General features: G+C 43.3%; 1 protein-coding gene across 1 annotated transcript in view; it reads right to left on the bottom strand.

The window, feature by feature from the left end:
* Window positions 1-6,169: 6,169 nt before the first annotated feature.
* The window catches only part of itga11b (integrin, alpha 11b), a gene marked incomplete at its 3' end in the record, with an annotated part of 69,447 nt that continues 48,705 nt past the window's right edge, over window positions 6,170-26,911 (bottom strand). Inside the window, exons 13-30 of the mRNA XM_083973862.1 lie at window positions 25,693-25,836; window positions 24,601-24,801; window positions 23,296-23,426; window positions 22,486-22,652; window positions 17,462-17,601; window positions 17,222-17,332; window positions 16,489-16,574; window positions 15,573-15,780; window positions 14,300-14,398; window positions 12,218-12,294; window positions 11,838-11,921; window positions 11,601-11,718; window positions 9,890-10,012; window positions 9,681-9,764; window positions 9,266-9,376; window positions 8,095-8,190; window positions 7,320-7,433; window positions 6,170-6,250 (exon numbers count right to left, since the gene is read on the bottom strand). Of these exons, the coding sequence (XP_083829988.1) occupies window positions 6,170-6,250; window positions 7,320-7,433; window positions 8,095-8,190; window positions 9,266-9,376; window positions 9,681-9,764; window positions 9,890-10,012; window positions 11,601-11,718; window positions 11,838-11,921; window positions 12,218-12,294; window positions 14,300-14,398; window positions 15,573-15,780; window positions 16,489-16,574; window positions 17,222-17,332; window positions 17,462-17,601; window positions 22,486-22,652; window positions 23,296-23,426; window positions 24,601-24,801; window positions 25,693-25,836 (2,175 nt within the window). The remainder of the gene's footprint in view (window positions 6,251-7,319; window positions 7,434-8,094; window positions 8,191-9,265; window positions 9,377-9,680; window positions 9,765-9,889; window positions 10,013-11,600; window positions 11,719-11,837; window positions 11,922-12,217; window positions 12,295-14,299; window positions 14,399-15,572; window positions 15,781-16,488; window positions 16,575-17,221; window positions 17,333-17,461; window positions 17,602-22,485; window positions 22,653-23,295; window positions 23,427-24,600; window positions 24,802-25,692; window positions 25,837-26,911) is intronic.

Raw genomic sequence — 26,911 nt, forward strand, 5'->3', positions numbered from 1 at the left:
GAACTCAGCACCCCTTAAAACCCCTAGTTAGACATCTCACAAGCTTAAATTAGAATTTTCATTTTCTTTCTTTTTTTTCACCTGAGCCCTCTGGGCAGCTTAACTTTGATTGACTCTCCAGAATTTTCCCAATGGATTTGGAAATAAATAAATTGAGAGCTGTTACTAGACACCTACAGGAACACAATGGTAAAGAAAGCTATTGGTAATAAATTTTTTCACAGATGGTCAGAGTATCCTGCTAAATTGCTCTAACTATGTACCAGTGTTTTCAAAATAACACTGGTTATTTTGAAAAACGTCAGCGACAGACGGAGTGTTTATTTGGAGTGTTTTATTTCAAAATAAAACACTCCAAAAGTGTATCCAGAGCTTTCAAAATAGAATTTAGGACTACAACAGAACCCTAGAGTCTTCAAAGTAAAGAAAATAATCCCAGTGTTTCCAAATTAAGAATGTCTAGAGGGGTGCAGAATAAAAGTATTAATTTTACTGATTTTTTTAAAAATAGTATATAAATAGGCCTAATTGTTTAATACATTTTGGCGGGTCCGAAATATATAAATATTTACATCTGGTTACGTTGGCAACGTCGGCATGGAATGATCTCTGTGGCAACAGCATTAGAACTTCTGCTGTAACTGGCGACCAGTACAACTGAAGGTTGGAGCGAGAGCAGGCAGTGTGAGTTCTACACCTACTGGCCAGAAGGAATTAAACTTGTAGCTATCACCTTTAAGATAATTCCACAATTGTATTGTTTTCTAAATAAATCCTAGGATTTTCAAATTGAAACACCATCCCAAAGTTTTGAAAATGAGACACACATCAAATTTTTCTCAAGCTGTGATGACTCGCTCTCCTCAGACGATGAGTCGTGACTCGTGACGTCCTTCAGCTTCAGTCCAGTGTCGCCACGAGACACTGAGCTCCATTAAAATCCAACATGGCCGACAGCTGTGAAATGTAATTATCACATTCATGTTCCTCCGAGGACGAAGTCTAGACAGACTGAGACTCCTCCAGAGAACAAGTTGAGAAAAGCAACAAAAAGAAACTGATGCCTAAAGAGATGAAGTTGATTTAATGAAATAAACTATTTTAAAGGGAAACACCAACATTTTTTTTCGTGTCTTGCCTCACTCCCGAGTCCATGACCAGCAGATAGACACCATCCTTTCGACTGTGTGTGCAGTAACAAGGGAGATAGAGCCGTATCGCCGTAATTAGCTTAGCTCAAACACTGGAAGTGTATAGCTAGTGTTAGCCTGCCTCCACCTAAAGTCACTAATTAGCTTAGCTCAAACGCTGGAAGTGTATAGCTAGTGTTAGCCTGCCTCCACCTAAAGTCACTAATTAGCTTAGCTCAAACACTGGAAGTGTATAGCTAGTGTTAGCCTGCCTCCACCTAAAGTCACTAATTAGCTTAGCTCAAACGCTGGAAGTGTATAGCTTGTTTTCAGTCACGTGGTTATGATGACGCGAAGGGGGCGTGGCGATGTCAGATGGAGGGCAGGAAGTGGAGAGCGGTGCCTGAAAATAATGGAAAGCGAGTACTCCGAAGCTTTTGGTCGAGCCTGCACGTAGCAGGTATCACCAAAAATTTGAGAAATATATCGGATACGATCCATACAACCTTAAATCGGGAGAAAGGAAGCAGTGAAACACACCGCCTCGACCAGAGCGATTGATATAACAGAGTGGCGACACTCCCATAGGACTCCCATAGAAATACAGAGTAATTTTAAGTCATAAAGTGGTAATAATCTTTGCCATGTACAGTAACCATGTCGATTTAACAAAATAAAATGTATTAGACTGATCGGTTCATTGTAAAACATTTATTTATTTACGTAAATGTGGTGATTTCAGTCCTTAGCCCAGAAGCAGCCCTGCTCACTTTTCATTCAAACAAACTAATGCCACTGCCACAGTTAAATTTCATCAATGACACCAACATTAATCTCAGCGGTAAACCTCTAGAAGCATGCGGATACGTTACTTGGCTCGTTTCCTCCTCCGGGAGGACGGACGGTCGGCCCCGCCGGCAGATCAGCTCGGTAGAGCGGCTGCTGCTGCTGCTGTGACAGCCGCTGCCCCTGGTCCCCGGTCGGGGCTCACACAGACTCTGCACTTCTCCCAAAACAGACATCGGAGCAAATTCCCCAGCGTTATAAACTGACCACAGACTCTGGATTAAACGGTGACGTGTTAACAGCGCTAAAGCCATGTAAAACAGTTTTTAGCAGTTTTACTTTTTTTACTGGCTGTAAACTGCATGCTAATTTCTGTTAGCCCGTCTATGGTGTTTTACATATACGTTAGCATTAAGCTAGCGGGCTTTATATGCTTAGTTGTGACACTGGCTGTGTGTGTTTTGAACGTTGTTTCAAACTATGTGGGTTTGGCTGAATATCGTTGATGCTTAAATATATATTGCCGCTTAATATATTGCTTTACTCCTCTTTCTATGTGCCATTTTTACTGTAGAACAGGCTAGGACACCGTTTGTTTACTATGGTCATTTCCGTCCCTCCCACACCGTTTTACGGTCAGTTGTTGAAATTTGAGTCCTTTATGTCTTACTACCTTAGGAACTCTCAAGTAACTTTTTTGATTTTCCCGGTTTGACCGTTTTGAACAGCCATAGACAGCGCAGACAGTAGGAATTTTCCTATTGTTTTCCTGCGGGCAAAACACTTCCTGCCCTCCATCTGCAGTCGTGACGTTCCACGTGACGTCATCTGAAAACCACCTATAGGTAGTGTTAGCCTGCCTCCACCTAAAGTCGCTAATTAGCTTAGCTCAAACGCTGGAAGTGTGTAGTGTTATGGGTCGTTCAGACCAAAAGCGTCAAAAGACGCTCTTGACGCTCTTGACGCTTTTCCGCGACGCTGGTGGTCTGAACACCCTGGCGTTTTTGACGCGCGTCAAAGAAGTTGACGTCGGTTGTGGTTGGTTGAGTGGGGGACATCTACACTCTGATTGGTTGCCGCTGCTCCGCATCATCGCTCATTAGCATAAAGTTCAGGAGATTTCAACTTTCTCCTGACGCTCTCGCCGCCAAAACGCGACGCCAACGCCTTTGACGCTCTTCAACGCTCCTCGACGCTGGTTCTCATTGAAAATGAATGACTTCCGGCCACCGCGACGCTCTCGACGCTTTCGGTCTGAACGCACAGTTAGCCTGCCTCCACCTAAAGTCGCTAATTAGCTTAGCTCAAACGCTGGAAGTGTATGGGTAGTGTTAGCCTGCCTCCTACCTAAAGTCGCTAATTAGCTTAGCTCAAACACTGGAAGTGTATGGGTAGTGTTAGCCTGCCTCCTACCCGAGCCAAAATCTGCAGTCAGAAGCTGATTTCATTTTAGCTCTAAACTCTGTAAATATAGGCTATCACTTATAGCCGTTTAGATCAGCAGTGTGTCGTTAATTTGTCTAAATACCAGGTGTTTACAATTTTGTTGGGACGAATTCGGCGCTACTCAAGCTAGCCCAACGCACTTCCGGTTACTTTCACAAAATAAAACACCTGTTGCCCTTTACATACAGAAAACCATGATGATAGAATTTGTGCTTTTACTTTGAAATAGGAAGCTAACCTACCCTTGATGTAGCTAGCTTGAACCTAAATAAAGACCTCCGTTTTGACCGATCTCGTCCTGTTACCGGCATTTGACCGCTCAAGATGCCTTACCGGAGAGTTTTGTCAGCTCTGAGACGAAGATCGGCCCGCCGGTTTCCATTTAGAGTTGCTGAAGAGTTTCTCTGATGACTTTAGGTAGGAGGCAGGCTAACACTACCCATACACTTCCAGTGTTTGAGCTAAGCTAATTAGCGACTTTAGGTAGGAGGCAGGCTAACACTACCTATACACTTCCAGTGTTTGAGCTAAGCTAATTAGCGACTTTAGGTAGGAGGCAGGCTAACACTACCTATACACTTCCAGCGTTTGAGCTAAGCTAATTAGCGACTTTAGGTAGGAGGCAGGCTAACACTACCTATACACTTCCAGCGTTTGAGCTAAGCTAATTAACGACTTTAGGTGGAGGCAGGCTAACACTACCTATAGACTTCCAGTGTTTGAGCTAAGCTAATTAGCGACTTTAGGTGGAGGCAGGCTAACACTACCTATACACTTCCAGTGTTTGAGCTAAGCTAATTACGGGCGATACGGCTCTATCTCCCTTGTTACTGCACGCACAGTCTAAAGGATGGTGTCTATCTGCTGGTCATGGACTCGGGAGTGAGGCAAGACACGAAAAAAAATGTTGGCGTATCCCTTTAAATCAGTAAAGTCTCATTAATGAAGAAGAGACAGGAAACAGCTCGGTAACATTTTACATTCTCAGCTTTATTATTAACACTAGTTACTGTGAGCGAGTGAATCTACAGGAAACAACAACATCATCATCATCTTCATATGCAACATTAATGCCACTATCCTCATCATCATCATCATCATCATCATCATCATCATCCTCACCTTCATCAATCAGACACATGTTTATTTACAAAAAAAAGTTCAAGTTTGTCTTTATACAACAAAAGTGCTTCAGCTATAAAATCTGGAAGTAAGTGTTTACGTTGCGTTTACAGTCCGTGGAGTATAAAAGCAGCCGCAGGTCGACTGATGATGTCACAGTCACATGATGTCACCAGTGTAACCACGTAAACGTCGCTACTGGATAAAGTTCAGGAAGAAAAAAAACAAACTGAACAAACTGAACAAACTGTTTGTGGTCGAAGGGAAGAAGCTGCAGACGACGTCGGCTGGTGGCTCCAGCGAAGGAGTTTCAGGGTTCAGACACATTTTAGTCAACACGTTTCCATGACTTGGCTCCAAGTTTCCATGACGATACATGACCCCTAAACTGTCAATGTACGCATGAAATATAGGAATAAAACTATGTAAAAAAAAAAAAAAAAAAGAAGGAAAAAAGGCTCCCACATTCTTGAGTTTTACACCTCTGACTCGTATCATCAGAACAGACATGTGCTGTGATTTTCAGCCTTGTATCTATTATATTTAGCCTAAAACCCTTCACAGCAGGGGGGCAATTACCGAGAATATCAGAGTTATTATCCTCTATTAAATATGAAAGGAGGCTGAAAATCACAGGACACGTCTGTTCTGTCCTGAAATGTGTGTTTCTCTTCTATAGAACACATTCTACATCTCTACATTGACAGTTATGGGTTTGTGTGCGCTTCCTCCCGCAGATTAGAAGTGTAATTGTCACAAATTAGACCACATATTTTGAAACACAAATATTTTGTTCTGAGACTGAAGAACGTTACTTTTTTTAGTCAATGTACATTCAAATTAAGGCCAATGGTGTGAATTTTTTGGAAATATTGTAGAGAAATGTCTGGGGGAAAAAAGTGTTAAGATTTCTAAAAAAAAAAAAAAAGTGGTAAAATTTTCTTGAGAAAAGTGGTAAAATTTCTCAATTTCTTTTTTTTTATTCCACAAAAAGTGGTAAAATAAAAAAAAAACAAATTAATAATAATAATAAAATAAAATAATTTCTCAAAAAAACGTTAAAAAATTCTAGAGTAAGTGGTTACATTTCTACGACCGAGTATTAGGGCCACATTGACAAATAAAAAAATCGCAAACTTCGAGTATAAAGTCGTAATGTTATGACTCTTTTCTCGTAGGAAATGTACGACTTTATTCTCGTAAATGTATGACTTTATTCTCGAAGTTTTTCTCAATGTGGCCCTAATACTCCGTCGTACATTTCAAGAAAAAAAGTTTTTTTAAAATTCTAGAAAAAGTGGTAACATTTCTAGAAAAAATTATAATAATTTCTCAAAAGAAAAGTTGAAAAATTCAAAAAAAAAAAGTGGTAAAATTTCAAGAAAAAAAAGAAAATTCTCAAAAAAAAATAAAGTTGAGAAATTCTAGAAAAAAGTGGTAAAATTTCAAGAAAAAGTTGGGGACGGACCAGAGCTGAAGCTGATTGGCTGGTTCTGCTGACGCGTCTATAACATGTTCACGGCTGATTGGCTGACTCGTTACTGAGTTATTGATTAGCGGGGGAGGGGGGAAGGGGGCGGGGCATCAGGGTCCCTGAGTGACAGGTGGAGGCTCGTGATGCGTTCAGGGTCTCCTCGGTCTCCAAGCATCACCTGAACGCAGCATCGGCGACGCCCCCCCACGCGTTACAACTCCTCTGCTGCCTTCCCATTGGCTACGGGCTGCTCGTCCTCTTCCTGTCTCCGCCTCCTGTTGAAGAAGCCGAGCTGAGGAGAAACAAACATCATTATTGATTATTGGTTATTGATTCTCTTATTACTGTGGAGTACGTCGGCCCAGTTTGAAGAACTAAACTTCAGAACTGCACCTTTAAAACTTCTGCTTCACTTTCAGACCAATTAGCATTAAAGGGATACGCCAACATTTGTTTCTCGTGTCTTGCCTCACTCCTGAGTCCATGACCAGCAGATAGACACCATCCTTTCGACTGTGCGTGCAGCAACAAGGGAGATAGAGCCGTATCGCCCGTAATTAGCTTAGCTCAAACACTGGAAGTGTATAGGTAGTGTTAGCCTGCCTCCACCTAAAGTCGCTAATTAGCTTAGCTCAAACACTGGAAGTGTATGGGTAGTGTTAGCCTGCCTCCACCTAAAGTAGCTAATTAGCTTAGCTCAAACACTGGAAGTGTATGGGTAGTGTTAGCCTGCCTCCACCTAAAGTCGCTAATTAGCTTAGCTCAAACACTGGAAGTGTATGGGTAGTGTTAGCCTGCCTCCACCTAAAGTCGCTAATTAGCTTAGCTCAAACACTGGAAGTGTATGGGTAGTGTTAGCCTGCCTCCACCTAAAGTCGCTAATTAGCTTAGCTCAAACACTGGAAGTGTATGGGTAGTGTTAGCCTGCCTCCACCTAAAGTCATCAGAGAAACTCTTCAGCAACTCTAAACGGCACAGTGGAAAGGATGGTGTCTATCTGCTGGTCATGGACTCAGGAGTGAGGCAAGACATGGAAAAAAAAAAGTTGGCGTATCCCTTTAACATTTTCAACTGTAATGACTCAGCAGTCAATATTATTGATTATTATAATTAGAAATGTCTCCGGTCAAATTGGATTTTTAATGTGACAGAGACATGAAGCTCATTAAACTGATGCTATCATTAGAAATTAATTGTTTACACAAAGAACAAAGAGAAATTAACTGATAGTTTTAATTAGTTTGAGCTGCAAACGACTTTATACATCCTGTGTGTGTGTGTGTGTGTGTGTGTGTGTGTGTGTGTGTGTGTGTGTGTGTGTGTGTGTGTGTGTGTGTGTGTGTGTGTGTGTGTGTGTGTACCTTCCACAGCGCCAGCACCAGCAGCGCCAGCAGCAGCAGACCGCCCAGCGAGCTGCCCAGGATGATCCAGAACGGCACCACGTAGTCCTCGTCCTTCCTCAGCTCCACCACGATCTGCAGTGACATCATCCATGACATCATCACCATCATCATCATTACATCATCATTACATCATCACCATCCTCTGACCCTGTGACCTTCATCAGCTCCAGTTTTACAGCATCATCTATAACCACATTAAAACTCCATGATGTCAGTGAACGCAGCATCACTGTGGTTTGAGCAGCAGAGGGCGCCACAGCTCCACCGCCACCGCCGCTCACGCTATCTATCTATCTATCTATCTATCTATCTATCTATCTATCTATCTATCTATCTATCTATCTCAACTTTTCATCTTCATGAAAAACTTGAACTCTCACTGAAGTTTCTTTTCTTTTTTTTGGTTCTTTCTTCTTTATTTTTTATACTTTTTGTTTTTGTGCCGATATATTGATTATTTATTTATCTCACTTCTCTGTACACATTTACTCCTGAGTGACTCATACAGTAGATGGATGGATGGATGGATGGATGGATGGATGGATGGATGGATGGATGGATGGATGGATGGATGGATGGATGGATGGATGGATGGATGGATGGATAGATAGATAGATAGATAGATAGATAGATAGATAGATAGATAGATAGATAGATAGATAGATAGATAGATAGATAGATAGATAGATAGTCATTAATGGATGGATGGACGATAGTGTGTGTGTGTGTGTACCTGTCTGACAGGTGAGTCCTCCTGCAGGAACATGGGACTGGAGGAGTTGAGTCTGATGGAGGCCGAGGTGAGGAGCTCCAGAGACCTGAAGGACACCTGGGACACGGACGGAGAGAGTTTCACTATATCAAATGTTTCACGTCACTATATCACCGTTTAGACTAATCTGATGTTTGTAAAGTTTATAAAACCAATGATTGGACAAACATTACTATTTACGTGTGCACATTTTAGTAATTAGTCATGGTTATCATAGATTAGCCGGGCTAACGGTTAGCTACCTGTTTAACTTTAATAACTCAGTGACTCAATAAACGCTCCATGAAAAAATATTTTCTCCAGCGGATATCTGAGTTCCAACATGACTGAGCTAACTGGAGTAGTTTCATGTCGTGTCCCACAACGGGAGGGTTTTAACAGCTGACGTCCTGGTGTTAGCTTAGCTACCGCCGTTAGCTTAGCTACCGTTAGCTTAGCTATACTGGGGGTCATTCCTATGTTCCCACAGCCCTATGTTCCCTCATTTCTAACTTTTGTTGTCACTGAAAATTAGGCCCTATGTTCCCTCAGCCTTTGGTCCCACCATTGGTTGGGTTTAGGCAATGAAGGAAGGAGTTGGTTAAGTTTAGTAAAAAGACCAGGTAGAGGCTAGACAGGCCAGATAGACAGAGTCCAGATAGGTAGAGAGAGTCCAGAGGGAACATAGGGCTGAGGGAACATAGGGCTGTGGGAACATAGGCACGCTCCCAGCTACTGCTGTTAGCTTAGCTACCGTTAGCTTAGCTGCTGTTAGCTTAGCTGCCGTTAGCTTAGCTACCATTAGCTGTCCCTGCCAGCTGAGCCACTGATGCTTTCTAGACACTGTGATTCCCCCAAAACTGAATAAATACAACACATAGCAACACAAAACACACACACAGAAATAGTAATGTTTCTTCAATCATTTCAGATTTGTCTAAACGGTGATAGGGCGTGAAAAATATGATATAGGCTATAAGTTAGCTAAACTCTCGTTCGTTACTATTGATCTCATTCAAATTACAGCTGGTTTTCTACCCGGAAGTAGAATGTAAACAACAAGGAGATTCGGTCTATAACAGCTGTAATAACATGTGTGTGTGTGTGTGTGTGTGTGTGTGTGTGTTACTGCAGCGTCTCCATGGCGACTCACAGCGAGCAGAGCAGGAAGCTCCAGTTTCCCTCTGAGCGTCACCTTCACGTCTCTGGAGGACGGGACGTCCAGAAGACAGACCACCACGAGACTCACACTGTTACTCTGGTTCTACACACACACACACGTTAACACAAACATTAACACACATTAACACACACACACACACATTAACACAAACATTAACACACACACACATTAAAGGAGAATTCCGGTCATTTTTTACCCCTAAATCGTTGTCCTGATGGTCACCCAGTGTTGGGGGGAGTAAAAAACGCGACTGAAATAGCCATTGTGTAACACGTTTTTTGCCCCCCCCAACACTGGGTGACCATCAGGACAACGATTTAGGGGTCAAAAATGACCGGAATTCTCCTTTAACAAACACTCTGACTCTGATTGGCCGGGGTCTTACCAGCTGTGACAGGGGGGTCAGGTCCTCCGCCGTCGCCTGATTGGTCGATCTGAGCGGAGGCGGTGAACAGTGAGACGCTGCGCCCTGCTGGAGAGGAAGTGATGTCATCAGCACCTGACCAATAGATGTGTGATTACAGATGAACAGCTGATTGGTTGATCGGGTATTGATCGGGTTTTGATCGAGTATTGATCGGTGGTCTGACGGACCTGTGGTGCCGGTTCGATGCTGGACTCGGTGATGTGGACCAGCTGGTTTCCTCCTCGCGTCACGGCCCAGATCTCCGCTCTGAACTGCAGCCCCGTCACCGGGAACAGACCCAGGTTCTGGATCTGTGGGTCCAGGTCCAGAATAGAGGCATTGTTTTGTATTAACAGATAGTTTCCTTAAAGCAGATATCAGCTTCACGGCCGTTTCGGCTAATGCTGCGTTCAAGGCAGGCTTTTGAAACCGTAAGTTACAGCTTCAAGTCACAACTACGACTTGGTAGCGTTCCAGGTAACCCGTAGCTCGTGTTTTTACCATCCTGTTGTCTGTGAAAGTTCCCTATAACGGCCACTCGTAACTTCCGACCCGTGAACTCGTACCAGATCGAACTGGTATGACTTCACAGGAAGGAAAAATACAAAGTACGAGTTTCTTTGAACGCACCATGAGTTAGCAGCCCCCGCCCTTGTCAGGCATCAATTGGTCCTCGTGCTACGTCACCACATTCACGCGCATCCCTTGGCTGCACACACAGCCCTTCATGCCGTTCTCTCTCCTCATTGGATAACACTTGTATCCCACAAGGAAAATTTTCTCCTCGGGTTACAGCAGAGCAGAGTGACGGAGAGACTCGTGTTTAGGCTGAAATACTTCATGTAAGTGATTGCTGACGGAAAATAGGACTATTTAGGACTTATATTAACAAAAACATTCCACTGATATCTGCTTTAAAGAGCAACTTTTTTTTTTTTTTAAAGAGCAACTAAACCCCTCAGTTTTGGATGACGTGATCTAAACTGGAAATTCAAAAAATGCCTTGATTATGGGCGGGGCTCCAGGAGCACTCTCCGATCCCCCCTCCCCCCTGCACCACACACCCACGAAATCACACAGGAAAAAAAAGTAATAAACACACATGATATAGCGCTAGCGAGCTACTAACGAGCGACTCTGACAGCACTAGTAGCGCGGACACTACTAGAAAGGGGCGTTCACACTATCGCGCTTGTCGCGCTAGACGCTCCGCCCGTTAATTTGAAAACCGGTGATTTCAACCGCTCTCTTTCCATGTCGGTCGTGGCTGATATCACCACCGTTGCTGCACTGTACTTACTGTACAAGTCAGAAACACTGGAAAACCGATCCGCTGGCTCGTTAGCTCGTTAGCGGCTCGTTAGCATCCAGGCAGCTGTTAGCAGCCGTTAGCGGCAGCAGAGCAGCTAGAGAAACACTGAGTGACTCAGTGGTATAGTAGTAGTGTAGTTCAGTGTTGCCAACTCCTCAGTAAGCAAAGTCGCTATTGGCTGTCGTAAAAGTCGCTAAAAGTCACTAAATGACGTTATTATCTCAGCGGGGGGGGGGGGGGGGGGTGCCCTTTATGTCTGTGGCGTGGAGCAGTGCGTCTCTGAATGCAGCGGAGGCAGCTCCGTGACACTACTGTGTGTAGGCTGAATACCTGTGAGTGCCCGCGGCAGCGCCGCTGCTCGTTGAAAACAGCTGTGATAACGTGATTTCAGGTCCAGAAACGTTTGTAATATCATGGGAAAAAGTCGCTAGATTTGTCGCTAGTCGCTTTTGACAAAAAAAGTCACCAAGAGGGGTTGGAAAGTCGCCAGATTTAGCGACAAAGTCGCCAAGTTGGCAACACTGGTGTAGTTCTGTAACAACAGGTCGTCTCCTCTCAACATTGTGTGTGTGTGTGTGTGGACTCACGGTGTAGGTGAGGTTGAAGGTGTGTGAGCTGCCGTCGGTCTGGTCCCTGGAGGAAGAGGAGGAAGAGGAAAAGGGGGCGGAGCCTCCTCTGATGTTGAAGCGAGGAGTGTTGGTGTCTCTGTGGACAGATACAGATGTTGTGAAGGAGACTCCAGATGTGGAAACGCTGTGACATCACACTGTGACATCACGCTGTGACATCACACCATGACATCACACTGTGACATCACGCCTCACCTGGTGAACAGCAGGTCGGTCTGGTATCTCAGAGGGAGGACGATGTCACTCAGGTTGTCGTCTGGAAATCCATCTGCTCCCTCACTGTTACACACACACACACACACACACACACACACACACACACACACACACACACACACACACACACACACACACACACAGAGACACACACACACACACACACACACACACACACACAGAGACACACACACACACAGAGACACACACACACACAGAGACACACACACACACACACACACAGAGACACACACACACAGAGACACACACACACACACACACACACACACACACACACACACTCAGGTTTACAGCCTCACCGACAGACAGGAAGTGACCTGTGACATCATCGTCCTCACCTGACGGCCTCCATGACGACTCGGACGTGGTCCATGACGACGGAACGACTGAACTCAAACTCCACCTGGAAGGAAACCTGAGGGGGCGGAGCCACAGCTGTGACATCATCACAGGGACAAGACCTGTCTGAACTGGTCTCTACTGGACTGTACTGGTCTCTACTGGTCTCTAATAGTCTCTACTGGTCTCTACTGGTCTGAACTGGTCTGTAATAGTCTCTATTGGTCTCTAATAGTCTCTATTGGTCTCTAATAGTCTCTACTGGTCTCTAATAGTCTCTACTGGTCTGTAATAGTCTCTACTGGTCTCTAATAGTCTCTACTGGTCTGTAATAGTCTCTACTGGTCTCTAATAGTCTCTATTGGTCTGTAATAGTCTCTATTGGTCTCTAATAGTCTCTACTGGTCTCTAATAGTCTCTACTGGTCTGTAATAGTCTCCACTGGTCTCTAATAGTCTCTATTGGTCTGTAATAGTCTCTACTGGTCTCTACTGGTCTGAACTGGTCTGTAATAGTCTCTATTGGTCTCTAATAGTCTCTACTGGTCTCTAATAGTCTCTACTGGTCTGTAATAGTCTCTACTGGTCTCTAATAGTCGCTATTGGTCTGTAATAGTCTCTACTGGTCTGTAATAGTCTCCACTGGTCTGTAATAGTCTCTACTGGTCTGTAATAGTCTCTACTGGTCTCTAATAGTCTCTATTGGTCTGTAATAGTCTCCACTGGTCTCTAATAGTCTCTATTGGTCTGTAATAGTCTCTACTGGTCTCTAATAGTCTCTATTGGTCTGTAATAGTCTCTACTGGTCTCTAATAGTCTCTACTGGTCTCTAATAGTCTCTATTGGTCTGTAATAGTCTCTACTGGTCTCTAATAGTCTCTATTGGTCTGTAATAGTCTCTACTGGTCTGCAATAGTCTCTACTGGTCTCTAATAGTCTCTATTGGTCTGTAATAGTCTCCACTGGTCTCTAATAGTCGCTATTGGTCTGTAATAGTCTCTACTGGTCTGTAATAGTCTCCACTGGTCTGTAATAGTCTCTACTGGTCTGTAATAGTCTCTACTGGTCTCTAATAGTCTCTATTGGTCTGTAATAGTCTCCACTGGTCTCTAATAGTCTCTATTGGTCTGTAATAGTCTCTACTGGTCTCTAATAGTCTCTATTGGTCTGTAATAGTCTCTACTGGTCTCTAATAGTCTCTACTGGTCTCTAATAGTCTCTATTGGTCTGTAATAGTCTCTACTGGTCTCTAATAGTCTCCACTGGTCTGTAATAGTCTCTACTGGTCTCTAATAGTCTCTATTAGTCTGTAATAGTCTCCACTGGTCTCTAATAGTCTCCAATGGTCTGTAATAGTCTCTACTCGTCTCTAATAGTCTCTATTGGTCTGTAATAGTCTCTACTGGTCTCTAATAGTCTCTATTGGTCTGTAATAGTCTCCACTGGTCTCTAATAGTCGCTATTGGTCTGTAATAGTCTCTACTGGTCTGTAATAGTCTCCACTGGTCTGTAATAGTCTCTACTGGTCTCTAATAGTCTCTATTGGTCTGTTATAGTCTCCACTGGTCTCTAATAGTCTCTATTGGTCTGTAATAGTCTCTACTGGTCTCTAATAGTCTCTATTGGTCTGTAATAGTCTCTACTGGTCTCTAATAGTCTCTATTGGTCTGTAATAGTCTCTACTGGTCTGTAATAGTCTCTACCGGTCTCTAATAGTCTCTATTGGTCTGTAATAGTCTCTACTGGTCACTAATAGTCTCTACTGGTCTGTAATAGTCTCTAATGGTCTCTAATAGTCTCTATTGGTCTGTAATAGTCTCCACTGGTCTCTAATAGTCTCTATTGGTCTCTAATAGTCTCTATTGGTCTGTAATAGTCTCTACTGGTCTCTAATAGTCTCTATTGGTCTGTAATAGTCTGTAATGGTTTCTAATGGTCTCTACTGGTCTCTAATGGTCTGTACTGGTCTCCAATAGTCTGTAATGGTTTCTAATAGTTTATACTGGTCTCTAATAGTTTCTACTGGTCTGTAATGGTTTCTAATGGTTTCAATTGGTCTCTACTGGTCTCTACTGGTCTCACCTGGGATGAAGCCTTCATGAAGGGGGCGCTGATGTTACAGAACCTGTGATTGGACGTTCTGTCGTCAGAGGAGCAGTCGATCTGGACGTCTGATTGGTCCTAAAGGGGGAGGGGGCGGAGCTACATGAGTCATTCAGTTAGAGTACTGTAAAAGAGAGTAAGGACACCACCATTGACTCCCGTGGTAAGGGTTTAAGGGTTTAAGGGTTTAAGGGTTTTGCGCCCCTAGTGGCAGGATATGGGTATTGCAAAAGCGCCCAGAAAACCCATTCACTCCAATGTATGTGTGTTGCCCACTTGCTGGTAAATTGATGAAAACGGCCGTGTTTTTGTTTTTAGGTGTCTTGCTCATATCAAATTATACTTATAATTTGTTTATTACAAAATATAGCTTGAAACATCAATGTAGACAACTGTTTTTGTTTTTTTGTTTTATTTTTACTAGCCTATGTGTTAATGTTTATCTGTAAAGGGTCCTCAATTATGCTATTAACGTGGGTGATCTATCCACCACTTTATTTTCCCATGATCCATTGCGTCACACCACAACGGAAGTCGGTTTTCAACTTCCGTTTCACTCCGTAGTAGCATTCTAGCGAGCAGCTAACTGGTAGCGTTAGCCACCAGTTCTAGCGAGCGGCTAACTGGTAGCGTTAGCCACCGGTGTAGGTACCAAATGTGGGGGCTCCGGGCTGCCAAAATAGTTTAGACTAAATCTGATGTTTGTTAAGTCTAGAAAACGAATTATTGAACAAACATTACTATTTCTGTGTGCACGTTATTGTAATTAGTCATGGTTGTCGTAGTTGTTAGCTTTGCTGCTGCTGACAGCTAACATCAGCAGCAAACTAACATCAGGACGTCAGCTGTTAAAACCCTCCCGTTGTCGGACACGACATGAAACTACTCCAGTTAGCTCAGTCATGTTGGAACTAGGATATCCACTGGAAAATAATATTTTTTTCATGGGTCGTTTATTGAGTTATTTAAGACACTGCTAACGGCTAACAGCTAACGGTTAGCCCAGCTAATCTTTCCGGTGGAATCAAGTGTCATGGCAACACCCAGCGTCATTCTCCGGAAAGTGGTGGATAAATGTCCTTAAATTATTGAAAACACAACACTTGCTCATTCACCAACAATGCAGAGATGTCAGTTCTTGGGCGCTTTTGCAAAACCCATATTCCTCCACCAGGAGGCGCTTCCATTGGACCAATGCTGTCCTTACTCTCTTATTAGGAGGAGAAAGGAGGAGGAGGAGCAGCGTGGTTACCTTGACGATGAGGCTGGAGAAGAGGAGGTTGGAGGAGGTGGAGATGTTGATGGCCGCTCCGTAGGCGTTCTCCCCGTGGTTCTCCAGCCGTGAGGTCATCACCAGGCGCCGCCGGCCGCTCTCCACCACCAGAACGCCACGGAGCAGCGGCGCCCTCTGCTGGACGCACACTGACCACACGGCCCGGTCCCTAGAGCCGCAGAACTGACTGCAGCACAGGGAAGACACAACACAACATCAACACAAACACACAGACCACACGGCCCGGTCCCTAGAGCCGCAGAACTGACTGCAGCACAGGGAAGACACAACACAACATCAACACAAACACACAGACCACACGGCCCGGTCCCTAGAGCCGCAGAACTGACTGCAGCGGGAACACAAACACACACAAACACACAAACACAACAGAGGGAGGAGATAGCAGCGCTGCATGGTTTTTATTTACAAAGCTTTACTTGACATTTACCTGTTTATCTTTAATAGCAGTTTAATCAATCACTCATCAAATACACAATCCAACAACTCCACAACGCTCTGGTGGACAAATTGTGAGCTGCACATTCACCACACTATGAGATAATAACACAACGTTACCACACAGAGTTGTTTTAGAGGGAAATGCAGCCGGAACTACATTCCAGACAGTCTGACTAAATGTTGAACTATCCCTTTAAGAACTTACTATTACTATTGTTATTTGTGTATATTTATGTTGTTTTGCAATCAGGCTCTCAACTGACCTTCCCCGAATAAAGTTAGAAGATAGAAAGAGATAGATAGATATAGATATGTAGAAAGAAAGAAAGAAAGAAAGAAAGAAAGAAAGAAAGAAAGAAAGAAAGAAAGAAAGAAAGAAAGAAAGAAAGAAAAAGCGGGTAGAAAGAAAGAAAGGACGAAGGCGTGAACTCACTGGACGTCCATGAGGTCGAAGCGGCTGTGGAGGACGAGGTCGGGGACGCAGGCGTCTTCCTGCTCACAGCCGTTCCAGAAGGGAAGCTGCAGGAGACACAGCAGCTTTCTGTCTCTCTGTGTGAGCCTTCTACTACTGTTCACTTTATATTTTATACATTTTGAGTTCCTAAACGGTTCAGCAGCTGACGGAGATGTTGTTCTGTCCTTAAAGGGATAGTTCCCCCAAGATTAAAATTTCACTCCCTGAAATGCGAAATTGTTCCGAAAAAAATTTAAATTAAATATTTCAAGCTTGTTTGTAGGGGAAGCTCCTCTTCCTGGTCCGTCCAAATCTCGCGCGATTTGCGCCGGCGTCGGACATTACATACGAGCAGCATGGAGGTATTTGGATGTTTTTTGGTGTGTCTTTTTGTTACGAAGACAGTTGGTATCTATTTGCAACCGTTATATGGACATGCACTGCTACGCCGAGACCCCCTGTAACTCAGAGAAGCCACGGAGGACTCTGAAACTTCTCCCAGCCCTTAGTCCACATGAGGGGGAGGAGATAATGAGTGAAATTTCAATTTTGAGTGAACTATCCCTTTAACCTGGATGTAAAAATGCTAGAACACGTTTGTACTGAAATATTGATGCATTTTCATAGTATCACACAGATAGCCTACACCACTGGTTAAGTGACATCATCATCACCACCTGGCTGTGACATCATCACCTGGTCTCTCTCTCACCTCGGCCCTCAGGACGTTCGGCCAATCAGGGTCCAGCACCGGCCCCTCGTCTGGGGTCGCCATCCCCGTCTCCAGGACGACCGTGATGGGACGTCCGTAGTCCGTCGTCTCCTGTTCAGAGAGACGAGGAGGTCAGTCGCTGTGTGTGTGTGTGTGTGTGTGTGTGTGTGTGTGTGTGTGTGTGTGTGTGTGTGTGTGTGTGTGTGTGTGTGTGTGTGTGTATAGTGTGTGTATCCTGACCTGTACAGAGAAGCCCAGCTGCTGGCAGCTCTGAGCTCCGACCTGCAGCGAGACGCTCCTCGGCTGCTGGCGGTCCGACTCGTCCAGCACGGCTCGAGGAGGGAAACGCCTCTCGTCCAGCAGCAGACTGAACCACGCCGCTGGAAACAAAACACAAAGAAAAGAAAAAGAAATGAGAAAGACAAAAAAAAGGGGGAAAGAAAGACAGAGAGAGAAGAGAAGAAAAGGAAGATTAGAGGGCAGAGATCACATGTGCAGTATCGCACATAAGCAAAGGGATGCATCTGTCTGCTGCAGTTCCTCTCCTCACCACCAGAGGGAGCCACTCTCCTTACACTCTACATCTTTACATCCTGGTACAGACACAGCTTCAGGGCCTGTCTCAATACACACACTCAATCACACTTACACACATACACACTTACACACACACGTTCATGTTCTTAGTGTGCGCTTGATTTGCACTTCTTCACCCACTGATGGTCAGACCACATTGGAGCGGTGTTTGGCTAAGTATAAATCCCACAATGCACCATCACCTGGAGCAACAAGCCACGTTTGGGAAACGCCACTGAATAAGTTTCAATAAAATGAATTTGACTTTCTAACATATAGCTAATTATGACTTTTTAATCTCAAGATCCTATTTAGCCCACTTTTATCTCATATTTTTCAGTTTCAGTTTTGTCTTTAGGCTTCGTTTACTTTTACATCTGATCATTTTGGACCTGTTTTCTCTATTGATTATAAATTACCGGTATGTGAATATTTTTCATCACACTCTGTTTAATCCTAGGTGTTTCTTTTTTTCTTTTTACTTCTGATTTGAATCTTGTGCATAGAGACACTTTTAGAGAAGATGAGAATGTGATCCAGCAGCACTGTTTATTAAAACTGTTGCATGCTGTGTGTGTGTCAGAGTTGTGCTCCAGATGACAGGCTGCACTTGTCAAGTTTGTCCCAATTGCTTTTAAATCTCCCAGCGCACTTGGCCACTTAATACATGCTTGCACACTAATATGCAAATGTTCGTTCACCAGCAAAACGTCACCAAAGTGTGTGAGTAATCAAGTGTGGAGACATGGGACAGGACCTGTGTCTCTCTCTCTCTTGTATCATGGAAAAGTTGATTAACGTCAATAATATAATTCAGAGAGTGAAACTAACACATTATATAGATCTATAATTACACACAGAACGATTTTATCTATTTAATTTCTTTTCATGTAATGATTATGGCTTGTATCTAATGGAGACCTAAAACTCAGTATTTATAATATGTAAATGTAAATGTAAATGTTGGCCTTATTCTGACAGTATGTCCATCAGTACTTGGTTCTCCTCCTCCTCCTCTCTTCCTCCTCCTCCTCCTCCTCCTCCTCCTCCTCCTCCTCCTCCTCCTCTCCTCTCCTCTCTCCCTCCCCTCCTCCCCCTCTCCTCCTCTCCTCCTCCTCTTCTCCTCCTCTAACCACAGACTTGGATCTCCTCTGTTCAACAACTGACTCTGGGTTTTGATTTATGAGCTCTGAGCTGCTTCAGTCCAGTTCAGACCCTCGACGCCACGTCTGCACAGACACACACACACACACACACACACAGGTTCACACTCCTGTAGCAGTGTGTGTGTGTGTGTGTGTGTGTGTGTGTGTGTGTGTGTGTGTGTGTGTGTGTGTGTGTGTGTGTGTGTGTGTGTAATCCAGTCCAGATGAGTGTTGGCTGCTGGTAGCATGTTAGAGAGGTTTCCATGCAGCCGGCCCGACAGCTGCAGCTGATTACTGAGACACGACAACATCATCATCACACCCTCACACACACACACTACGACCACGACCACGACACACACACACACACACACACACACACACACACACACACACACACACACACACACACACACACACACACACACACACACACACACACACACACACACACACACACACATAAACACACACAGACACACACAGGTCAAACACAACACAACACCCACCAAACCAAACCAAACCAAACATCTGGATGGTTCTGGTGCTGCATGTCGACACAGCTGGAGGAGCAGTGGACAGATGTTACAGTCTGACAGACTCAAACACACACACATTAAAGGGATAGTTCAACATTTTTATCAAATTGGCCCATTGCCATAATCCCTATAGTCATAGCAGTAGGTTCGTTACCTTTAATTGTCGGTGCAAGCTATTTTTAGAACGGTGGAGCAGAGCCGTGAGCTGCTCAGAGCTACGCTACGGAGGCTCATTATGGGATTTCTTGGTTTCCCTCATCAAACTCATCAAATACACAATCCAACAACTCCACAACGCTCTGGTGGACAAGTTGTGAGCTGCACATTCACCACACTATGAGATAATAACACAACGTTACCACACAGAGTTGTTTTAGAGGGAAATTCATGCAAAACCGCTGATGCACGTTGGCTTCAGGGACAGTTTTTCATCAACAGTCTCTGTATTTCCCTCTAAAACAACTCTGTGTGGTAACGTTGTGTTATTATCTCATAGCGTGGTGAATGTGCAGCTCACAACTTGCCCACCAGAGCGTTGTGGAGTTGTTGGATTGTGTATTTGATGAGTTTGATGATGAGGGAAACCAAGAAATCCCATAATGAGCCTCCGTAGCGTAGCTCTGAGCAGCTCACGGCTCTGCTCCACCGTTCTAAAAACAGCTTGCACCGACAATTAAAGGTAACGAACCTATTGCTATGACTATAGGGATTATGGCAATGGGCCAATTTGACAAAATGTTGAACTATCCCTTAAAAGTTCACTCCAACACCGACATGACCACACACACACACCAACACACAAAGCCACTGAACGATGTTGTAACTGCAGACAACAGCTGAGCTTTGAACCAATCAGATTGGTGATTTTCTGTCTCTGTGCTGGTCTCACATCTGGGCTTATTCTGACTAAACGGTAGCTCCTATCAGAAGAAGCAGCAGACCGTGGACGTCGTCAGGACTTCCTGAACGATTTGATATGATTTTGGTGTTTCTACAGTAAATATTTTGGAAACATTTGCAAGTTTAAAACAGGGGTCCCTTCTGCTTCTCTCAGAAAATCTTTGTATTGGAGTCAATGAGGAGCAGAGAGAGACATGGACGCACTGAGAGACTCACAGTTTAAATTCTGTAGGTCTCTCTGCTTTGTTAAACACATTGTTAGAGAGAGGACAAGTTTGTCTACAAGTGTGGAAAAAATCATGTGTGTAGAGTGTAAATTGTGGCCGTGAGCAGCGTGGAAAGAGAAAAGTTTCAGACAACTCCTCCCACTCTAGCTGATGATGTCACCCACTCTGACACGAACATTCCGCCCAATACACACCCATTATAATCTCATAATTTCTCCAAAAATGATCATGGTCATTGAACAGGGATTGATCGAAAACTATATGACCTATCGAAATGTAGATTCATACACCAATAGACAAGACTTGTGTCTACATTTTAAAGTTTAAATGCAGTCTCTAGGTGAAAGTATGCCAGAGCAGTAGACACTTGAAAAACTCCAATAATTTGTTCGTTTTTTGACCTCTTCCCATTCATTCTCTATGAGAAATGTTTCACAGTTTTTGGCAACTTACTTAGCGAACAATTTGTATTCTGTAAAAAAACGCTAGATAGATAGATAGATAGATAGATAGATAGATAGATAGATAGATAGATAGATAGATAGATAGATAGATCTTTTTTTTTTCCTGATCAAACCGCATATTTTGATATATGATTACAAATCGAAATTTGGTACGGAAGATGAAAAATAATACAAAGAAAAACTCAGAAGTATAGTGCCTTGGTGCATTTGCCCCGTGGCCCTACCAAGGTCAGAGACACCTATGGGTTTTCAAAATAAAACACAACCTAAAGGGGTTTTCAAAACAGAACAAAACCCCAGAGTTTTCAAAATAAAACGCAACCTAGGGGGTTTTCAAAATAAAATGGCTTCAACAGAGTTTCCAAAAGTCTCATGTCAAGTTTTGAAGTGAGTCTGTGTAGTGTGTACGTGGATGTGGCCTCAGACAGGAAGACGCCGCTGAGCTTCAGATGTTTGTTGTGTTGCATCAGAATCAAATTTATAACAAAAAGAAAAACACCAAACTGTGTTTCTAGGTGGAGCCGATCATGACCTCACACTGAAGCTTCACCAAACCACTGGACACACACACACACACACACACACACACACACACACACACACACACACACACACACACACACACACACACACACACACACACACACACACTCACACTGATCAGGTGTCGTCATCGTTTGACCCACTTGTTGTCACCAGTGGTGTAGTGGTCGTTGGACGCGAGGGTGCGGCGTCCCCCCAGGAACTAAGCTGGATTTTCCCGTGGCTATGCTACGTTTACCTTAATTAAAAAGCTCTGGAGTAATTGTGATTGTTAACTACATAACTTGTAACTTGTTACGATCTCTCTGCCTTCCACCTGCGTCTGAAAACCTTCAACATCAGTGTACCTGGTCGCCGCCACCCCGGTGTCCCAGCTCTCCTCTCTGCAGCACAGCAACACAAACGCGCTCCGTAATCTGCATTCTTTTGTTATATCCACAGCTCCATCTATTGATTTTTTGACGGCTTTGTTGTAAACAAATGCACATGGCCAGGCAGAGGTGTAGCAGCAAAGTAAAGGGCAATTTCCACTGGATGCAGATTCGTTTCAATTCTGTGTGAGTTTCATGCATGGTGTGTTATGATATTAGGTACTGTAGGCCTACTAGGTCTGGTCTAAAAGTTGTTTGTCTAGAGATTCTAACACTTTGTCTTGGACTTTCAACACTTTGGAGTGAATAATTGTGACAGTGGCATTAGGCTGGATAACAATTAAACATTACAGTCTTGTTCAGTGAGACTAAACTTAGTGTGGCAGTGGATGGTATTGGTATGATGTTCTGTGATTGTTCTGATTTACTCCTCCTCCTCCTCATCCTCCTCCTCCTTCCTCCTCCTCCTCTCCTCTCTCCTCCTCCTCCTCCTCCTCACCTGTCCGGGCCTTGCTCCTGGTCCTGGTCCTAGAGTCCAGACTCAGACAGACGGTGACCGACATGCAGGTCACCTCCTTCCCTCCGCGCCAACAGTCCTTGTTGAAGATGTTGACCTTCTCCGGCTCAAAGGTCAGTCTGGCCTGAATCCGCACCACGCCGCGCGACCTGCAGATTGTACACTTATATAAATATATTCATGGGTCGTAGATTTAGATTTTGACAATAAACCTTGACAAATATTACACACTGGACCTTTAACACCAGTGATGGGCACGTATTTTTTACAAAGCAATTAGTTATAGTTATTATTACCAGGAAAAGTAACTATTGTGTTGCTTTTTTTAAATAAAATGCTCAAATATGTGAAATTACTTGGACTCGGCCCTGTTTGTCTGGAACTAACCAACTCACTCAGTATCCCTCCGCCTGTGTGGAGGAATACTGAGTGAGTTGGTTAGTTCCAGATAAACAACTTTTTTCCGACCAGTTGATGAACTAAAAATAAAGTTACATACTACACTTTAGGTATTATTATTATGTGACAGGACTTCTTGAGTCAAATAATGGCACATTTTATTGTCAGTAACAGTAACGGCGTTATAACGGGGGAAAACATTTTGGATTACTGTTACTGAAAAAAGTATTTTTAACGCGGTCATTCCCATCACAGGTTAACACACTGACTGAACACACACTGATTATAAACACTTGTAAATGTTGATGTCTTACTGACTTTTTATGCAACCACTATTATTTAGTTAAAAAAAATATATATATATATTGTTATTGATGATAATTGATTGTTTACCAGATGACGACGGCAGCTCCCAGAGCTCCCACGGCGAGGTCGACCAGTCCGTCTCCGTTGACGTCCAACACCCCGTGGAGACTTCGTCCAAAGTATCTCAGACCTGCAGAGAAACCTGCAGCAGAGATCCTCTGCAGGCAATCAACACACACGAGGAGTTATCCTGCTGAGAGTCATTAACTCTCTAACTACTGCTGTAATTAACTCTTTAATTAAAGGGATATTCCTCTGTAAATTTAACGCACCATGAGGCCGAGTAGAACCCATAGAGACAGCCAGATAGAAAACACTGCTGTCTATGGAGCCACCAGCCAACCTCCATCAAAAAGCTGCTCAGAGCCACAAATAATGTTCAGAACAGTACCAAACTTCTTCAACAGTACAAACAGGGTCCCATCCCATAATACGAGGCATCAAACACCTGCTAGCTTTGACTGGTTTCTATTGAAAAGAGACCAAAACACAACTCACCCACTCTTCCTACTGATGCAGAAGGCCTGACGAGTCGATCACCCAGTGCTTTAGCGAGCCGAACTAAGCGCCTGCTTAGGGCCCCACGGCCACTAGGGGGCCCCACAAGCAATTACAGTAACAACAAAAAAATAATAATACATATTTTTGCATGTATTAGAATGATATCTGATAAAAGATATATAACTGTACAAAAAAAAACACAATTGTATGTCAATAGAGTGCTGCTGCTGATGTAGCCTAGGAACTAGGCCTATGTAAGTCCGCTCGCTTTTCCGCTGTTTTGCTAGCAGTCCCTGGCCATGTGCATCTGTTTACAAAGAAGCTGTGAAAAATCTATATAAGGCCATGTGCATTTGTTTACAACTGCCGAAAAATCAATACATGGAGCAGTGAAATACGTTTTTTTAAGTGCATCTACCTTATTGTTCCACATTGTTAGCCAAGATAACATTTCTGAAATTCAGTTTACCAACTTTTCAGTCCCCAGCACTAGCTTAGTGCCCAAAATAAGTGATTTGAGGGCATCCCCCAAAAAATTTAAACATTAGTTTTTTATTATTGCTCACTAGACCAGTTTTATAGCACACACAGCCATTCTTGCCACTACAATGATAGGAACGTCAATAGGATAATGCAGCCTAAACGACATTGCCAGAGCCGCAATGAGTTTATAGTAGGTGTGTGAATGATCAGCAATCAATGTTATTTGCAAAAATAGAGGGCCCCAAAATCAAATTTTGCTTAGGGCCCCATGCCCTCTGGCCTTAGAACAGGGGTTAAACTTACAGAGGAATGTCCCTTTAACTCTGACCTTCCCGGGCTGAGCCTCACCTGTCTGTGCTGCGTCTCGATGCTCCGTCCCCGTCCGTAGAAGACGTAGACCGCCCCCTGGTGGTCGTCCTCCAGCGGCGCTCCCACCACCAGCTCCCTGAAGCCGTCACCGTTCATGTCGGGGATCTGGCTCAGCGCCGAGCCCAGACGGGAGTTCTGGGAGCGGTCGGACTGCAGCGCCCCCTGCTGGACCAGAGAGGCCTGCAGGGAGGAGACGCTTCACTTTAGTTCACTGTCACATGGAGACTGTTTACTCTTTCGGACTGAATTCATTCTGAATGAGTCTTTCAGGTTTTAACTGTTCACATGTGACACAGATCATTTTTCCTCTCTTTTTTTTGTCCGAGTCCGACCGAGTTCAGGCTGAGAATAAATACTAGTTTTGACATTTACAAGTGAAGAAACGTCTCTACACATTTACATCGACACAGAGCAGAAAGAACAGAACCAGACAACATTCAGTTTCACCATTTACATGACACAATTATAAATCCTTTTGGTTTAAGAAAAGGTTTATTCCACCTCTCTGAAACTGAATTGGAAAGCAAAGTGTTTTCACATTACATTTCCCATGAGCCTCTGTGCTTGGACCGAATTCTTGGACCGGCGCAAGACGGACAAAAGCAAAAACATTTACCAAGAATGTTTTCATTCATCAAAAATGAAAGTCGGAGTTTGGAAGACGATCAGATACCGTCGTAGTTCCAACCATGAACAGCGATTCGGGCAGCGTCCACGAAACCGAAACTAGAAAATTCTGGGCGAGTCGACCACTAAATAATAATATCAAAATAACTATAAAGACAAAATGATATATTTATCTAAATGGAGCCATTAACAAGTGGTAACATAGATTCATCCACATTAATATGAGACTCTATGATAATCAAAAGCAAACTCGTCGGGGAATCTTAAAATTCATTTGGTTTGGGCTGTTTATTCTGATTGAGCTGTTCATATGGAGCATTTTAATTTGGTTTTGGACTCTAAACCGATTCTAATATTTGTAATATTTGGCTCCATGTGAACACAGCTGGTGTGAGGCGTGACTTAATGGTGTGTGTTGTTTTGTGTGTGTGTGTGTGTGTGTACCTGTGGGGTGACAGAGTAGATGTAGACCCTCCCCGTCTCGCGGCCCTGGCTGTAGTACATGGGCGCCGCCACCAGGAGGACGTCCGTCTGTCCGTCACCGTCCACGTCCATCGACAACAACTCGCTGCCGAAGTACGAGCCGATCTGAGAGAGACACAACCAAGACTCACCTGCTAGATCTTACATGGGTTTTATTCTTTTGGAGATTTTATTCTTTTATTCTTTTTAGGGCTTTTTTCTGTTTTTTAAATTATTTATCTACAGGTCTTAGGATGTTTTAGTCCCCAAGACACTTTGCACTTTATAGATTCTTATCAGTATCTATTTATCCACCATATTACGTCTTTTCTTTCTTAGTTGCAACCACAAGGCAACAAGGGCTGTGCAATATACTATATCTATATCTATATCTATCTATCTATCTATCTATCTATCTATCTATCTATCTATCTATCTATCTATCTATCTATCTATCTATCTATCTATCGTTCTATCTATCGTTCTATCTATCGTTCTATCTGTCTATCTATCTATCGTTCTATCTATCTATCGTTCTATCTATCGTTCTATCTATCGTTCTATCTATCTATCTATCTATCTATCGTTCTATCTATCGTTCTATCTATCGTTCTATCTATCGTTCTATCGTTCTATCGTTCTATCTATCGTTCTATCTAGATGGATGGATGGATGGATGGATGGATGGATGGATGGATGGATAGATAGATAGATAGATAGATAGATAGATAGATAGATAGATAGATAGATAGATAGATAGATAGATAGAACGATAGAACGATAGATAGATAGAACGATAGATAGAACGATAGATAGATAGATAGATAGATAGATAGATAGATAGATAGATAGAAAGATAGATAGAACGATAGATAGATAGAACGATAGAACGATAGATAGAACGATAGAACGATAGATAGAACGATAGATAGATAGATAGATAGATAGATAGATAGATAGATAGATAGATAGATAGAACGATAGATAGATAGAACGATAGAACGATAGATAGAACGATAGAACGATAGAACGATAGATAGATAGATAGATAGATAGATAGATAGATAGATAGATAGATAGATAGATAGATAGATAGATAGAAAGATAGATAGATAGAACGATAGATAGATAGAACGATAGATAGAACGATAGATAGATAGAACGATAGATAGATAGATAGATAGATAGATAGATAGATAGA

The sequence above is a fragment of the Trachurus trachurus genome (assembly GCF_905171665.1).
Source record: "Trachurus trachurus genome assembly, chromosome: 6".
Taxonomy (NCBI): Eukaryota; Metazoa; Chordata; class Actinopteri; order Carangiformes; family Carangidae; genus Trachurus; species Trachurus trachurus.